The following is a 17,529-nucleotide window of genomic DNA, read 5'->3' as shown; positions in this document are numbered from 1 at the left end:
CATTTAGGATTATTAATTTGTAGCCATATAAATCTGTTTCTATGCAGTAATAACACACAAAATACTTGCATTTTATTTATGCAGGATAAGATAGTCTGTCATGATTTCTTCTACAAACTGAAAATAAGTACAGAAATAAACAGAGCAGTTAATATTGACAGCTCAAAAATGAAAGATTCTATACAACTTGGGGTGGTATCAGCCAAAGTATTTTTAGCACATTATGAAAGATTGACTATGGAGGCTGAATTCCTACTTCACTCTCCTTTAGTTTCTGGGAAAAAAAATTCTCAGAGAAGCTTAGATTTGTAGAAATGTAGAACGGAAGAAAAAATGTTCCTCCAAAAATTTTCCTGTGCTAGAGAGATGATGGCCCTGCATATTGCCACCTGTGTCATTAAAATTTGAAGACAATACATTTCAATACACTATGGATAAATTAAGTTGTCAATACTTAAGCATCTACTGCTGTTGAGTGGGCTTGGTTAAGATAGTTGATTATCTGCTGACTCATTTCATCCTTTGAGAGGCCTTTGCGAGCAATGTTTTGGGAATGCTGCAGACAGAGGCCAAAACTGTGCCCTGATCATGTTTTAGAAATCCATGCTGGAATACAGCTAGAGGTTATTTTTCTGTAAAATACGAATATGACTGGAGCACATAGGTAACCAGAAACAAAATTAGCATCCTCTTTGCCAAAAAACTACTTGTTTTGATTGTAGCTTTCACTACGTTACGAATTCAAAGGTCTTTTAAAGTGATTGTAGTAATATCTCTTACTAAATATTCTGTTACAGGAGTTAATCTACATACTTTGTTGTATCTCTTGGGATGTTACTAAGTCTGATTCCAGGTAGTTTTAGAATAGTTTAAGAGCAATGTTAACATGGTGCTTTGGTTACAAGAAACAATTAGTGCCATTCACTCCTAGTCTGTCACAATCTTTGTTCTTCACTGTTTATCCATTCACATCTCAACTCCTGGCTGGGCACTTTTCTTATGCCTGATACTGGCGTGTGCAGCATCCCCTGATGTCTCCACTGGACACAGTCACTGTACCTCTGTAAGCTCTGAGGATTTAATGGAGCCCGTGTCCTGCTGAGGTTGTTTTCACTGCCCTCATACATGAGACAGTTGCTCAGATTGAATCTTCAGCAATGTGCACAAATGTATGTAATCTTTATATTACTGTGCTTATTTGTTAATAAGTTTTCTGTTTGTACGTTTTGTGAGTTGGTTAAGATTTTAGAAATTCTGCCTGAAGAGTTTTTCTGTTTTTCATATGAAATACTCCATTAGTAAGGGGTATTAGATACACACTTTAGGAAATACTCAAAGCTTGGAAACTTATCTTCTGAGGGGACGATTAGAATAAAAATCTCAGACACACAAGTTATGTCTTTTCTCAGAAACTCCCAAGAGTGAGAAGTGTTACTGTATTCTTCTAATGTCTGAATTCCTTTTTGCAAGGACAAAATATAGTCTAATTCTGATCTCAGCTTTTTCATTTAATTTCAGTCAGTTTCATTATGGTTTAGCATAACAAAAGTATTTAAATAGTTTATTTAAAGAGAAATAGAAGATAAATATGATATATGATATAAAGTATGATAAAAAGAGAATGGTTTATAGGGGAATATCAGGAGTTAGGTAAATTAAAAGAGACTTCTTGTCTTGGGTGGTCCAGTTTTCACACAGTAATGATTTTCTAGAGCTCTGTCATTGGCATACCAAAGAATTTCAGGAAAATTATCTCAGCAGCTTTTCATCCCTATTACATTCAGCTTTCTTTTCTGACAACTTTGTCCTTAGTTCTCCTGTACCAGCACCATCATCTGCTGGCTGAGGCTCTCAGGAACTTACAGTTAAGGACCCCTTCAATCAAGTCAGGAATTGTTCTTTCCTCACTGTGACCAAAGAAAGAGATTTTTACTTATTTAGGTTTCCTTTAACTCCTTCCATCAGCCTCCTGTTCACAGCCTTTTAGGAGGAATTCCCTGCTAACATATGCTCCATAAATTCCTCAGTATGTGGAACAATCTTGTTTGAGATGCTAAATTTTACCCTTTTCGTAAAACAGCTGTTACATCTTTTCTTTAGACAGTAAACTCTTCCAGCCTGGAAATCTCATCATTTTTTGTGTGTTTAGAGGTCTGGTATTTGTACCTTTGGACAATATTCCCTTGACACTGTTTGTTTTAAAGCTGTAACATGTAGCTAATCTTCCACTATACAATATTTGCTGGCTCCAACTGCCCCTCAAAGGGTTGTTATCTCTGTGCCTCAGCTCTGTCTTTTGCACCAAAACCAAACTATATCTTCTTGGAGTTCATCCAGAGTTGGAGCTTCCCGTATTAATGAACATTTTAACTGAGCTAATATTCTAATTTTCATTCAGGAAAATGAAACAAAATAAGTAATAGAATTCAATCAGTTTATATAAGGGAAACAAAAGCAGTCTTTGTCTCTTGAAAGATGCAAAGAGCTGTGTCTGTACAAACCCCCCTGCTCGCTGTGCACAGGTTAGCAATCTGTCAGTATAGAACCAAGAATCTGGGCTGAACCCATGATTTGACAAAATAACTTGTCACAGAACATGTCAAATCACTAAGTTAGTTAAAACAGACTATTTTTTGTCATTTTAAAAATCACTCACCAAGTCCTTTTTCACACGCTGCCACATCTTTATTCCCTGAGGTCATTGCCAGGTCTAAATTTCAAAGCATAGGGCAGAAAGAGGATTAGTCATAGGAAATCAAATACACTGTTCTTGTGGCCAACTCTCTGAAGTAAAGAAGTCAGTAATTTTGGTTGCTCTTTTTCCTTCCCTTGTACTCACTTTGAAAGCTACTTAAGCTTGTGGGAAGGGGATGAATTGCTTCTAAATTTCCCACTTGTCTGACACCTAAAACCTTCATAATTCTGTGTTGCTGGGTGAGGCAAGAAGGGAATGTATTACTTTTGAATGATTGTTCTCTGCTGAAAAAATGGTAATTAGTACCAAAAATGAGGAAATCTTTTACCAGAAGTCTGCATGATTCTGTGGTTTTTGGCAGGGAAAATAATGTCCTTAATTTTCAACAAGCCACTAGGTGGCAATTTCAGACAAGTCAAGATTTGCTTAGCAATGCAAGTACACATCCATACCAGGCTGGAATTGCTTTTGTGACCTTGTTCATTTTCCTGTTTTCTCTATTTATTGAAATGCATGGTCTGTTTTAAAAATTAGATCTTCAGACTGTCTTCAAATTGTGTTTCATATAGAAGTCACAGAAATAGCTTCTTATTCCTTTACAATTATAAATAAATGCTGCTATGGGCAATAATTAAATATGGCAATTTTCCAAAAGGGAAATCCAAAGAGGCTTGTTTTAATTATTTCAACTGTGTAATTTCTCATGAGTGAGTTGCCTCTGACTTTGGAGATGCCAGACAAATGGAGTGAATTTGATGTTGTGAGTGCCCTGGGAATTCAGAGTCTTCTTGTTCTGCCCTGCAAGAATGCAATTTTCCTTGCTAGTTCTCCAGCAGCTTTGGCCTGTAACAATGGAGCAAGCAGAGTGTTGATGCTTAAGGAAGTAGCTCACTGACTCTGTGCTTATATTTCTTCTCAGATTGATTACATGAGCTGTGAGAGCACAATTTGTCAATAGGTGCAGTCCCACATACAGGAAGAAAAGAGAACTGAAAAAGAAAGAGTAGAAAAAATTTTGAAGAAGCAAATAAATGGGAAAAAAATCCACTACGAGAAAAAAAAATCAATCAGAAATATGGAATATAAAGCTCAAGGGAGTTGTTTTCTACCTATCTGTTATCATTGTAATGAAATCTGGTCTTACAGACCAAAGTCTCACTTCTGCTCCAGAAGTATTACAATGAGAGTCATTGAAGAGATGTTGTGGATTTACTTTTTGTTTCTTTGTGTAGAGTGAAGTTCTTGTTCAAAGAGAATAGTTGTAGCCTAATTAATTTCCTAAACTCTTTGGAGAAGAAGATACTAAGAGAAACTCCAGAAATTTTTAGGCTCACAATGCTCCACTTTTTGCTGGAGTGCTACATTTCTTGAGATAAACTAGAATTTTGCAGCTCTAAACTTTTTTCAAATGGAAGAGAAAATTTGGGGTTTTCTCAAATATGAGGAAATAATTGGTTTCCTACAGCAACAGCTGTTGGAGTAATTAAATCTAACAAGACCACAGTCCCTGTAAGTATTCTTTCTTGCAAGAAATGCAACTAGTTTTTGCTATTTGTTGGCGGTGGTGGCTACAGTAAAACGATAATTAATTCCTTTATTTTGCTCTAGTGTTTGGCACTGTGCCTCACTAACAGCAGGTGGATTAGTCACCACATCAAAGGACATGCACAGGATGACTCCACCTGGTCTAACTCCTTCTTGGTTTTAGCCTTCCCTCATGACACATCCTTCCTGTATACCTTTGTGAATGGATACTCTTACCTTAGTAGTGGGTTTTGTCTCCATTCTTATTTTTTAGTAAGACCTTAGAACAGTTTGGGAATTAGTCAGAACCAAATGTCCTTAGGAAAGTCTACAGCCACCTCTGTGCATTCCCATTTGTTTCAGTACCTGTTATATTGTTTTGTTCCTCTCCCTGCAGTTTGTAGGTCTTCAGACACATTCCATAGGTATTTAGAAATGTGGCTCTGAGCAGTTAGTAGATTAATGAGACATTTTCTATTTAAAAAAAAAAAAGGAATATACATATAGCTATTGATGGCTTTGCATACGTAGATGGGCATCTATTCTGAGAGTCACTGGGGTTGACTGAGGTTAATTGCTCAAAGAAATAGCAATTTATGCTGCTGAAAATATATATGAGGAGGAAGAGAGAGGTATGGGTTTGATGAATCCATGTAAAAAACTGTAAGGAGAATTATAATATAGGCAATATGATCCACAAACCTACTTGACACAGAGTAAAAAATAATTAAACTGCACCACCAGCCTCTGTGATTAGATGAAGTCTAACTGCATTGACTTCAAAGGTAATGTATCCAATATATATCTGTATACTGTAGTATTTTGAAAGAACCAGAGTAGCATACTGGTTTTCAACCTAAGAAGGAATAAAAAAATCAGTGGGAAATGTGGATGTAGAATTTTGGATACCAAAAAGGGAAAGCTCAACTGAGGGTGTAACTGAACTGAGATGAAGCTCATCAAACTGGGAAACTGTATATTTGTTTGACTTTTATTAGGTTTTGTTTTCCTTGATAATTCTACTCTCCTTGAATACAGCGAATTACCTTATGGATTAGAGCATCCTTTTTGCAAGGCTTGAAGCTGTGTTTGTGAGGCTTTACCAGAGACATAAAGAGTCCATCAGGTCTGAGTCTCTTTGCCAAAGGGAAGTCTGGCGTTGCTTTTGAAAAGCTCTGGTGTACACAAGCAACAGCATAGGCAAGAATCTACATTTCTTCACCTGAAACAACAGACAAAAGTAGAATATCTTTTAATAAAAGCATTTTCAAACCCAAGAAAACAGGTTTCTAGTTTTGTGCTAAAACAGTAGATACACCAGGATACACCAGGATTGTCAGTGAGGATGGATTATAGTGGCAAAAAAAAAAAAAATGATTATGGAGGTAGGAGGAAAGAAATCATCAGTCTGTTTTTCAACATGTACAGTCTTAATCTAGTGTTCCTAGTGAGATTTGTTTTTTTCTGCCATGCCAGCTTTTTTTCCAGCATGGTGTCTTCTGAAGGGTTTAGCTAAAAAACAGTGATCCAACAACCATCTAGATGCTGGGAAAATGTGTTAAGTAACTGAAATTGTAGAAGAGGTGATGAATTGATGGAGTGCCAGGTCCCTGTGTGGCAGTTCCATTGCCAAAGAAAGGTGTCAGCATTGGACACTCGGGAAGAAGACAGCCAGTCATGTTTGTCATACCCAAAGTGACTTAAGTGCAGATCAGATTCAGTGCTTTTTTCCCTCTAAGTTTGGTAACTCTCTTACCAAATTTAATCTTTAATCATTTAGTACTTGTAGTGGAGGAGAAAGAAAAGGGCTTTACTGACAACAAAATGGTGAAAATGTAAAGGCTACAGCTTTCCACCAGTCATGATCTGAGATTCAACCACTGTAATTTTTATATATATAAATATATATTTCCTTAAAATTTGCTTGCAACCAGAGTTGTCCTATGGCTTTCCACTGCCTCATACCATTGAAGACTTCAATTCTATCTCATTCAGAAATCTTGTGAGGTAGAGAGAAAGCAATAGGCTGTCACTGGGATGGATAATTTAATTAATTACAGTGACGCTATAAAAACAGAATCCTAGAATCACAAAATCATTGAATTTTGTCAGGACTGCTGGAGATTGTCTAGAGTAACCTCCCCTGCTCAAAGCAGTGCCCACTAGAGCAGGTTTCTCAGGACCATGTCTAGTGAGGGTTTGAATATCTCCAAGGATGGAGGCTTCACAACTTCTCTGGGCAGCCTCTTCCCCTACTCTTAGACCACTGGTACAGTAGAAAATTTTTTTCTTATGTTTAAATGGAATTTTCTGTAATTGTTTCTGATTGGCGCTTTTTGTCCTGTCGTTGGGCATCAGTGGGAAGAATCTGGCTCCATATTCTTTAAACCCTTCCACCAGGCATTCTGAGTGAAGCCTCTTGACCTGCTGGTGCTGCACTTCCTGATGCAGCCCAGGATTCTCTTGGCCTTCCTGCGTACAAAAGCTCATTGCTGGTTCAAGTTCAACTTGTTCTTCACCAGGATCCACAGGTCCTTTTCTGCAAAACTCCTTTCCAGACTGTGAACTCTGTGGGCTCCTGATAACCCATTTCACCAGATTCTTGAGGTCCCTCTGAATCACTTACCTGACGTATCAAGCACTCCCCAGGGGTTTGGATTGCCTGCTGTCTTGCTGAGGTTGCACTCAGCCCTGCCATCCAGGTTGCTGGTGGAGGTGTTGGGCAGTGTTTGCTACTGGGGTGCCCCGGTAGGGACTGGCCTCCAGCTGCTCTTTGTGGGGCTCCAGCTGCTCACCAAAGCCCTTTGAACCCAGCAGTTCAGCCAGGTTTCAGACCACCTCGCTGTCCACTTATCTAACTTGCACTTCATCAGCTTCTCTGAGGCTTTTATGAGCGATTGTTTTGAAAGCCTTGCTGGAGTCAAGGTAAACAACACCTGCTGCTGTCCCTGCGTCCACAGAGCTGGTCACTGCATCGCAGGAGGCTGGCGTTGGGTAAGCACGATTTCCCCTTTCTAAGTTTGTGCTGACTACCCCAGGCCATCTACTCGACTTTAATATGTTTGCAGATGTTTTCTAGGATTATTTGCTTCATCATCTTCCTGGGAACTGAGGAGAGGCTGATTGGCCTGTAGTTTTCTGCATCTTCCTTCTCGCCCTCATGGAAGAAAGGAGTGACAGTTGCCTTCTTCCAGCATTCAAAAATCTCCCGTGATCATCACAGTCTTTCAAACATAGTTGAAACTGGGACCGTGGCTTCATCTATCCTTCTATCAATTGAGGGGTCTGTAAATTAATTCTCGATTATGGTGTTGGTTTTTACATGTTTTTTAATATTTTTTTTAATAATGCTAGAGTCTTCTTGTTAAATAATGCTAGAGTCTTCTTGTTAATCATCTACTATAATAGCTTAATGGGTTTTTTCCCCCTCACTCAAAAACAATGAGGAGAAGTATTAATAGTTAACTTTCATAACCAGATTTTCCATCACACTGTTTCAAGTATATTCTTATTTGTCTGTTGTAGCACGATTTTTCAGAGAGAGCACTTTTGTTTCTCTGTAACTCCCAGCAAGATGTGAATGTGTCCTTTTCTAACAAATAAGGGATAACTATGAGATCTCAAATTGGATCTGTGGAAGTTTTGCATAAATACTTGAAATAAATACTTAAAAGCAAAAATACAGGCTGTATTATGTGCAAGGTGCTAATAATCATTTATCAAAGCCACATTAGTTTTCCACATCTGATACAATAAAACAGTCACCTGACTCAAGCAAAGCAAAGCTTCGTATTTGGAAGGCTTTTGTGAGATTGTCTCCATATTTCTTTATTCTTTTAAATACCCAGAGTAAGTTTATCTCATCAAGTTTGATGATCTAAATCTTAGAATATGTCACCTCCAAGTCTTATACAGATAGATTGAGCTACCCACTGGAGATTCCTGTCCTTGTCTACTGGCTGTAGAAGGATTCTAGACAGATAGTTTAGACCAACCACTTGCCTAAAGACATCCAAAATTAGATGAGAGGAATGTGATAAGCTATTCCAGTAGCTTAGAGTTGAGCATTACAACTTTCATGTTTCTTGAGCTACCTCTTTTCTGCAGATTTATTCAAATCATGAGTTGTTAACTAATTTACAAGTGAAAGGACATTTTGCACTTGCAATTACTAGTGTTTTTCAGAATTATTAGTAACACTTTTAAAATTGCATTGGAAGCAGACTTTGTGCATATGCTCTCAATGAAAACAAGATAGCAAATATAGCGATTTATGTTGTAGATAGATTTTGAAACACCACTTTGTTTAGGATGTTGAAGCGAAGGAGATAAGGAGCAATAATCAGTGAGAGTAAACTGTAAATAACTCCTACCTGTGCTCGAAGTTATCCAACAGAGTGCATGTCACAATACCAATGTAGACCCCAATGAAAAGTCCATACAATTATCTCTACTGTCAGAATGATTCTAAACTAAAATGTTGTGGGTTTTTTTTTTTACATGTGTGTAAAGTTAGTCTCCCATATTCAGGTCCAGATACCTAATAGAGGACTTAATTTTCTGAACTTTTGAGAATCTACCATGGCCACTTACACTGCGTATTTATTCATGTGAAAAAGCACTGATTCTCCCCAGCTTATCCATGGAAATCAACCGTTGCCAATAGGAATGTTAGTTTTGTGCACTTTGTATTGATGGATTGAGAGCAGTGTTCCTGGTTTTTTCCCATACTGTGAAAATATTCTGTATATTATGGAGTAGTTTCCTTTGTTTCTCTCTGTATCTTGCTCTGGCAGATGTTCAGCTTTAATACATTTAATTGTACTTCTCTAAGGACGATACTAAGACTAGAAATGATACTGTTCTGGTTTGGGAATTCTGTTCTTTTACTTCTGCTTTAAATTTCAATAGCTTTTGCTGTCTGATTACATCCCTCTTAAGTTTAAAATAACAGTTTTGAGTTCAAAGTTGCATAGAAAATGATCATTCTGATTTGGAAATCATACAGCACTATTCCCACCCCCTGAACTCCCAGTATGACATAGTGTTATTATGTTCATCTAATTCCTGAACCACTTGCAAATTAATTGCGTGGAATCACAAAATCAGAGCTTGATACACTTAAGCTCTTGTTTGTAACCTTTCTAGATGAAGAGGCATAATGACACAAAATAACAGAAGGGAGCTGTGCTGTGTCTCTTTTCTGCTTTACTGGGGGGGTGTGAACTCGGATATTGAAAGGAAAATCTTCTGCTATTCCTACTCGTACATGTTGGTTGATAAACTTGGCTCTCAGTTTTAATCTGGGCTGATGTGCTGTAGTCACAAAAGAGTTCCTTATTTATTTTATGATGCATTTCAAAAGAAGGGGGAATAGATATTGGAAAAATTTCTAGAGGCTGAAGAATATTCTGTTCCCTTAGCCTTAAGGCAGGATTCACATGTGTTCCTTTCTTGAAAGTAACGCACTGTACCTAAAAAACACAGATTAAAATAATAAGAAAATTATTTTTATCTGATTAATAATTATCTTCCATAGTGCATCCAGAAATAAGGTTTTGGAAAGACCCCCAGTGAGAAATTGTTGTTACGAACTTCCAGTTTTCAAGGAAGAGCAAATATTCCAAAGTGACTGTAGATGCAGAGTGTGAATATTCCTTTGAAAGGTGTAGGGGTTAATCTTATTTAATATATGGGAAAAACTTGTTTGCATTAGTATCACTAATGCTCTTTTGCTGCTTTTAAACTGTTCAAAAACATATTTTCATAAACTTTCACTTACTAAGCATTTTTTTTTCTTATTTGTAGAACATTCAAGGTATCTCTAAACATCCAGTTAGAATTACAAAGAAACAGTACATAAAAGGTAAAATGTGGGGTTTTTTAAATGAAAAGACAGTTTTATCTTATTATTTTACTGAGTTATATTTCAAAGCAGACAAATAGCTCCATCATTAAAGAAGAGAATAGATGATTGATGCTTGGTTATACATTATCATTTAAACTGATAACTTCTGCTGGTTGTTCCTGAAAACAAATTTGCTATTTCAGCACTGATCGAAATAGTTACAAACCTCTAGATTTTATTTTTTCTTTCCTTCAGCTACCTCACTGTTTCTTTTTCCAGATGAATTATGTATCTTAAATCCCTTAAATATCCTAGGGATGATTTTGTGTGTGTTCAGCTCATGAGGCTTTGCCTGAGGAGGTGTTAAACCTGGACCATTTTAATCATACAACTGAACACCAATAGTTAGTCAGGTGTGTTGTTTTTGTTAACTGAAGCAGATTTGAGCCAGGTGATAAAGAGAGAACCACACAACAGCAGATTAAAGTATAAGAGAGGTATTTTGGAACATAAACTCTCCTTGAGCTCCTGCAGCCACAGCTGGGCAATGCTGCTCATTGTGGTGCTTGATTCTCAGCTTAGGGCAGGCTTTGCCTTTTCACAGCTATTCCCTCCCTGCTTTGGAAATAACACAGATCATAAAACAGGAGGCTAGGGAAGATAATGTAAAATTTCGACAGTAGCTTTATTTTATCCACACGGTTCATTTTTACAAGCCTTTTTTAAAGTTGTTATAAAAAACTGAGTGAGCAGGGGCTGTATAAACCTGAGGTGCCAGAAATAACTGTGGCACATGAAACTTCCTGGAAATTTTGTTAATGAACCTATATAATATGTGCTTCTCAAAAATGTGTTTATCAGTATTTCCTGTATCAAGACACACTTTTTTCCCCCGCTTTTATGTTGACTAGATTAATTCTGTGACATTTCAAACTACCATCCTTCTCTACTCCAAATGAAGTGGTATTCCCAGGATGCCCTCAGTTTCTAGTACCTTGTCAATGTACATTATTTCTTCATGATATTATTGAGGATTTCTATCATTACAATCTGGATGCCTTTGACAGCTGTATGTTCTCAGTATCATATTCCCCTACCACCTGTAACTCAGAATTTGATTATTAACACATGGCTGCAGCATGTTCAAAGATAAAATACATTTGTTTAGTTCATTTTTATAGACCCTTCTTTATGAATGCCTCCTTTATTAGGTGAATTATTGTAGATATTTGTTACCTCGTGTTTTGGGAAGGGTTTGGATTTGATGAAGGAAGTAAGCTGTACTGCGAGGATGAGTATGGTGGAGATAAAGTTGTACATGACTGACACACAGAAATGATTGTGATGCTGGCAGTTTGTACTCTGCAGGGTTTCTTGCACTGCCATTTCTGTGGTGTTAGTTGTGTGTTCAGTAAGTCATTTGTAGCCTCCTATGGTTTGCAACACAGTATTTTTGGACTGGTGTTTGGGACTTAAATGTCTATCTCTTCTCTAGGAAAGGAAGAGGACATAGTAACTATTTCCCCAAGAACACTGTTTGTTTCAAAAAAAGGATGTACATTTTTAGCAGCAGGTGAGATAGTCTGTGTCATTATTCTCATTAATATTCGCAGTTCTGTCACCTCTTTTTCCCCTCTCCTTTGGATGACATATTTTACAAGGTTGTCAAATCCCTTAGTATCAGTTAATATTGTTATATGATGTGTACTCCTTAGTATGCTTCAGAACTGGATGATATTTAAGCCTTGTCATTAGAAACAAAGAGCTAATAAGATTAATTGGCACTTGAAGATAATGAAGGAATCAGGCACCTTGTGACCCATAGCTAGGATGTAACTTCTTCAGGACGAGCTTCTTACAGGCATTTGTCTTTTTTGAGCATGAGGAAATGATTGAACACTCCAGGCTGACGTTTTAATTTGTGACAGTTTGATTAAAATGCAGGTATGATTTTATTTTAGAGCAATAGATTCATTTCAACACTCTGTTTTCTAGATTTTTCTCACATTGAGTTAAGGATCCTTGCTGACTTATCATCTGAACCAGAACTTTTGAAACTGTTCCAAGAACCTGAAATCACCGATATATTTTCCACACTGGCTTCTCAGTGGTAAGAATAAATGTTGCATATTTTAGTAGTAATTGCACAAAATATTTAGTATAACCTAAACTGTTGTATTACTGTGTAATAACAAAAGACTGTATTTTGCTACAGTATCTGTTTTATCATGTATGGATGACATGGGAAAAGTAGTAATTTAAAAGAAAAAAAATTCTTATCTCCATATCCAGATTATTCTTTACTGATTTCTTCAGCATTCAGATCAAAAGACTAACTATCAAAAATAAAGAGGTACTGTTAGATGCTTGGCTGTTGAAGGGGTTTCTTATTGTTGTTCATATGATGATGATACCTAAAAATCTTACTTGAGACCGGGACTCCCCTTGTGCTCAAAAGTGCCTGAGCGTTCAAGAAGTGACAGGATAGACGTCAAGAAGCTTGTAGTTTAGGCAGGACAGAAAAAGATTGAATAAAATGCTGTAACATAAAGCTGTTTAAACAGAGTGAAGTCATGTAAATGTCATGCAATGTTCTCATTTTCTCTTTGTTCCCCCTTTCTTATCTTTTTATCTCCATTTCTTGTGGGAAGATTGTTAGCTGAAAATGAAAGCAAAAATGGGTGTTATTGATTCAGCTCGGTTCTTATCTTACAGTTTTTAAATATTTGCAGACATAGCTTTCCCAACCACAGTATTTCCTACCCACTTCAGTAGTTCAAAGAATCTTAGAATCCTAGAATGTCTTGTGTTTGAAGGGACATTAAAAACCATCTAGTTTCAACACCCTGCCATGGGCAGGGACACCTTCCAGTCTAGACCAGGTTGCTCAAACCCCCATCCAACCTGGCCTTGAACACTTCCAGGGATGGGACATATTTTCTAATATGCTCTGAAGGCTTACCAAGAAACAAAATGGAGCTCAAATTATAATTATCCTATATGCTACCAGCAACTCAATCAGTGCATTCTGGGAGAACACGACTCAAGACCACAAAAGCTTCTATTGATCCTGTAATAAATTCTTAGCTCTTAATGATATCACTGGAACCTCGTGATGGGGTTAAATCCTTATTTTAGTTCGGTGGTTTGTTGGAAATGTATGCATGAAGATGAGTCAAATTTTGTCTCAACTCTGGGCATGGCTCCAGAAATACCATTCTATTCAGCAACCTCACAGCTCTTGGCAGCCGTCAACCTCTCACAGTTGCTGCACGGTAACTTTACATTTAATGAAATATTACAGGCAAATATTTTTATCAGACAGAATTGTCACGGTGTGTCTGCAAAATCATTACATAATGATTCTGTTGACTCTCCTCTTAAGCTTCAGGAAAGCTAATGCTTGGAAGAAACTCTTTTGTCGAATCTATTATATGACTGTTATTAATCACAGAAGCATGAAGGGTGTGTTTAATCTCACCTAACCTTGGACGTTTGTCATGTACTTGGAGAGATTCATTTGACCTATTGTTGATGTCCCCTGTGTAGTAAGATCAATTGCACCTTAAAAGTGACTTCTCACTGTTGAGAATAAAGTAGCTCTGGGGTGGCCAGCTCAAATGTAGGCATCTGTATTTGTTCTGACAAATTGAATTCCTCCTCTTGGATCAGCTCCTAGTGAATTCACCTTGGAGTTTTAAATTTTGTCCTTAATTTCTTGAGCACCAAAGAGAATTCATAAAGTTACAGGCTTCACAGATACTTTCCTATTCCAGATACTTATTCATCTCTCATAGTCCACTATTGATAAATAAAATCTTCATGACCAACAATTAGTTAGTTGACTTCATTGTAGTTGATTCCGCTCTGTTGATATTAGAACAAGTTATGAGAAAAGCAAAATAAACAACAAACCTTTTATCTCCTCTTGGTCTCCTGGTTTTCTCTGGGTCTTAATCCTTTAAAATCTGAGCAAGTGACGTAGTAAGGGACATAGCAAATATTTTGTTCTGTTTGAAGGAATTGCATGTTGTTGTTATTTCTAAATATTTTCTAACATATTTTGGACAATTAGAAAACCTTGACAAAGAAAGTTTTTTTCTCTAAGAGATCTATAAAGAATGAATTTGTTCGTGAAGCTCCCTTTCAGAAAAAAAAAACTGAGATAGTGCTAATGTCTGATAGCATTTCAGCTTCTGAATGCATGTCAGTTGGTATCTTTCAGCAGGATTTCTGTACCTAGAAATCCTTAGACTGATGAATGTTACGTCATCAAATAGAAAGGAATATATTTTTGGACAGAAATCTGAGCCACACTCCAGAATCCAGCCAAGTTTTATACCGGTTTATTCACTTTTTTTTCTAAGCTTCATGGCTTCTCCACAAAAATGTAACTCCATTCCTTATCTGCCCTTCACGTTAAACCTTCTATCTGCAATCCAACCTTTTGGAAAACCTTTACAGGCTTTTTATAGCATTTGGCAACAAATACACATGGTGGGCAGTTTCTGCAAAGAGGTGAGCTCTATGAGTTTCTGATTGAATTAAGATCTCTTATGTGTAAAAGCTTTCCTTCCATAATTTGATTAGGCATGCTGTACTGTGACTCAGCCTATCCCTGGGACCTTAAAGATGCATCCCTCTTGGAAACCTGTTGGATCCTTGTTTCTATTAGACATTATTCATATGGAAGCTTTACACTGGTCAACAGTGCAGGGCAGAGGTGCATCAGGATGTGTCAGCCTGTGTTTACAGTAAAAGGCTGAGTGGAGGTACTAACTTCCATGCTTAAATTCAGTGTAACGTGGAACACCACAGCCAACCCATTAACCCAGCTGAGATGCAACCTCTCCATAAGGTTGTGCTGAGATCTTGTGCTCCTGTGGAGAACTCACAGAGACAGCTCATTTCAGGAGTGACACAGCCTCCACCACTCCGGGCTTCCCTGCACTGTGCTCACCTGTTTGCTGTAGGCAGTTTTCTAAGTATTGTGTGTTCTCTTTGGCAGAACTGCCTTGAAATTGCTGTTCAGATAAAACCCCCAGAAGCTGCAGTTGACTACTACAGAAGGGGTTTGGTTTGGATAGGGGCTGTTAAAGATCATCTACTGCACCCCCTGGCCATGGACAGGGAGATCTTGCGCTTGACCAGGTTGCTCATCTCTGCCTTGTACAGCCAAAATATTTTCTGGTCATCTAACATAGTTACCCCAGCTAAAAATAAGATGATATAAATAGATGTTAATGTTCACTCGTATGTGCTTAGTACTGTTCCTGCTGTTCTCCTGTCTCTGTGATGATGATTGTGAGACATTACCAAAATTATCTCACAGTGATTATTGTGTTACAGCTTATGAAGAGAAATCCTTAAAAGACAGGTCAGCACCTGCTATTACAAGAATACCAAGAATCCTTTGTGTTAATGACATACTTGCTACTGAACACGTGACAGAGTTTCAAAGCTTGCCTAAACTTTTGAAAATTTGCAATATCATGGATTCCAGCTACCTGCAAGATCACCTTGTGTTATATTGTCTTGATGCCCTGTGAGAGTTATAGTCCTTTTAAATCCAAATCATCCTCCCAGTGCTGAAGGTGACAAGAGCTGTCCTGGCATCTGTCTGACCAGCTAAGGCACCTAACTGGCACTAGACATCCAAATGACAACACATCTCAGAAGGAAATTGCTCTCACTTCTTTAATGTAGCTTTTAAACAATAAATGAAAAATAAATAATTGTATGTAAAATGCTGTTGATGATCATATCTTAAAATCACTTTCAAAGATAGATGCTGAAAATGAAGTTTGCAGTCTTTTAGGTAGTCTGTGATTTATTTCTGAATCAGAGGTTCAATGATTACCCACCTCTTTCGAACTGTTCTTTTGTCACCCATCTCAGCAGGTCATTGTTCCTCCATCATAGTATACATTCATATTGACCATATTGGGTCAAAATCTAGGAGAAGTATCTTGATTTAGGTAAGCACTTAAGCACACCATAAATACGTGATTTCATCCTATTTGACTTAGGCCTACTTTCCTTCCTGAGTGCTTTCCTGAAGTGGGACAGTACTGCTTCAGGGTCCCTATGACTCAAGCATTAAGCTATACTTAAAATATTTGGCCAAGGCCTTTCCTCTGTTTCTTTGGAATCCGTATCAGAGTACTGGAGATCCCCAATGGTGACAGGTTCAGCTGCATCCAGCAGAGCACAGGGTCCTGAGGGCCACCTGGCCATACAAATTCAACTATATTTTATGGCACTGAACTGGCTTAGTCATTTTAACCTTGGGGATGTTGTCATTGTGTTCCAGTGTTTGCTACAGACATCTCTGATATCTGCAAATTATATTTATGTCCTATATTTTAGGTTCTTGAACCTGAAATAGAACACAAACCCCAATGTTGGGTTGCCAGGCTCTGTATTTAGTGCCAAAATGTGCATCTCAGAGTGTGGAAAAGGCTCTGGGTGGACCACAGAGCCACCTAAGAGAAGTTAATGAAACATTCTCATCGAAGAAGTTTGCATTTGAGCTCCTCTTAGAAAGCTGGAACAGAATGACAAGGACACCTGTGGTCCAGACTCTGTACCTGCTAGATAGGTAGTGTTCCTCGAAAAAAATTGAGCCGGACTCACTGTTTTCAAGAGGCTGTGGCTCAGATTTTGTTTTATAAGAATTGGGTGCTTAGAAACCTCCATTCAACCTGGTAAATCTTAGAGTATTCCACTGTCTCCTCGCAGGAAAACACCAAGCAAGGCCAGACTTTTTATGTTGCACCTGAGAGTCTGTTCAGCAAGTATTGTAAAGTTGAAATAGTTGGATTTTTTTAAATGAGAAAAGATAAGATCTAAAAAACACGTGATAAAAATCTTCAAATATATAGGGGTTGTTGCAGAGAGTTGGGTAGAGAGTTGGCTCACAGTGTTATAAGAGATGTTTCAGTTAAGTCTTTTGAATACTACAGACAATAAATTTGGAGATGGGTTATCTGTAAAGGCTGTGCAATTTCCATCACTGGAAGGAATGAGACAATTAGACAGATATTGCCAAGGATAGCTGAGGCAATTTCTCAGTCTCTCTCACAACTGTCTTTTTATGGAACTGTGATTTTATTGCAGATTGCTTAGAACATTCAGTTGAAAAAGAGATTTCTTTAGTTCAGTCCCATTTGGGAGATTATTAGATTTTACTTAGTGATTGTTTAATTCTGTTTGTTAATAGTAGCTACAGGGACAAAAATCAAATATTTATAACTCTCACCTGAGTACTCTAAATAGAATAGTGAGTACTTCCATGTTGGTTTTAATTCTGAACTCAATTTTTTTTTTTTTTTGCTGTTTTAGGGTGGCTTGGGATTGATTGTTTTTGTGTTGGGGTTTTTTGTTTTGTTTTGTTTGTTTATTTTGGACAGCAGTCCCACTTCTGTGTGATCTTGGAGGATGCCAACCTACCTTGTGGTCC

The 17,529-nt window shown here is 37.6% G+C and overlaps 1 protein-coding gene across 2 annotated transcripts in view; it reads left to right on the top strand.

Moving 5' to 3' along the window:
• The window catches only part of POLN (DNA polymerase nu), a 109,317-nt gene that overhangs the window by 42,722 nt on the left and 49,066 nt on the right, over positions 1-17,529 (top strand). For both annotated transcript variants that reach the window (XM_027889073.1, XM_027889074.1), the window contains 3 exons: positions 10,028-10,085; positions 11,563-11,640; positions 12,063-12,177. In XM_027889073.1, the coding sequence (XP_027744874.1) occupies positions 10,028-10,085; positions 11,563-11,640; positions 12,063-12,177 (251 nt within the window). The remainder of the gene's footprint in view (positions 1-10,027; positions 10,086-11,562; positions 11,641-12,062; positions 12,178-17,529) is intronic.

This window comes from Empidonax traillii, unplaced genomic scaffold (genome assembly GCF_003031625.1).
Source record: "Empidonax traillii isolate 1590-97213 ecotype Southwest subspecies unplaced genomic scaffold, ASM303162v1 scaffold250:size724861, whole genome shotgun sequence".
Classification (NCBI taxonomy): domain Eukaryota; kingdom Metazoa; phylum Chordata; class Aves; order Passeriformes; family Tyrannidae; genus Empidonax; species Empidonax traillii.
Note: the sequence above shows the minus strand (reverse complement) of the source record. Positions and strands in the feature narration are given on the sequence as shown.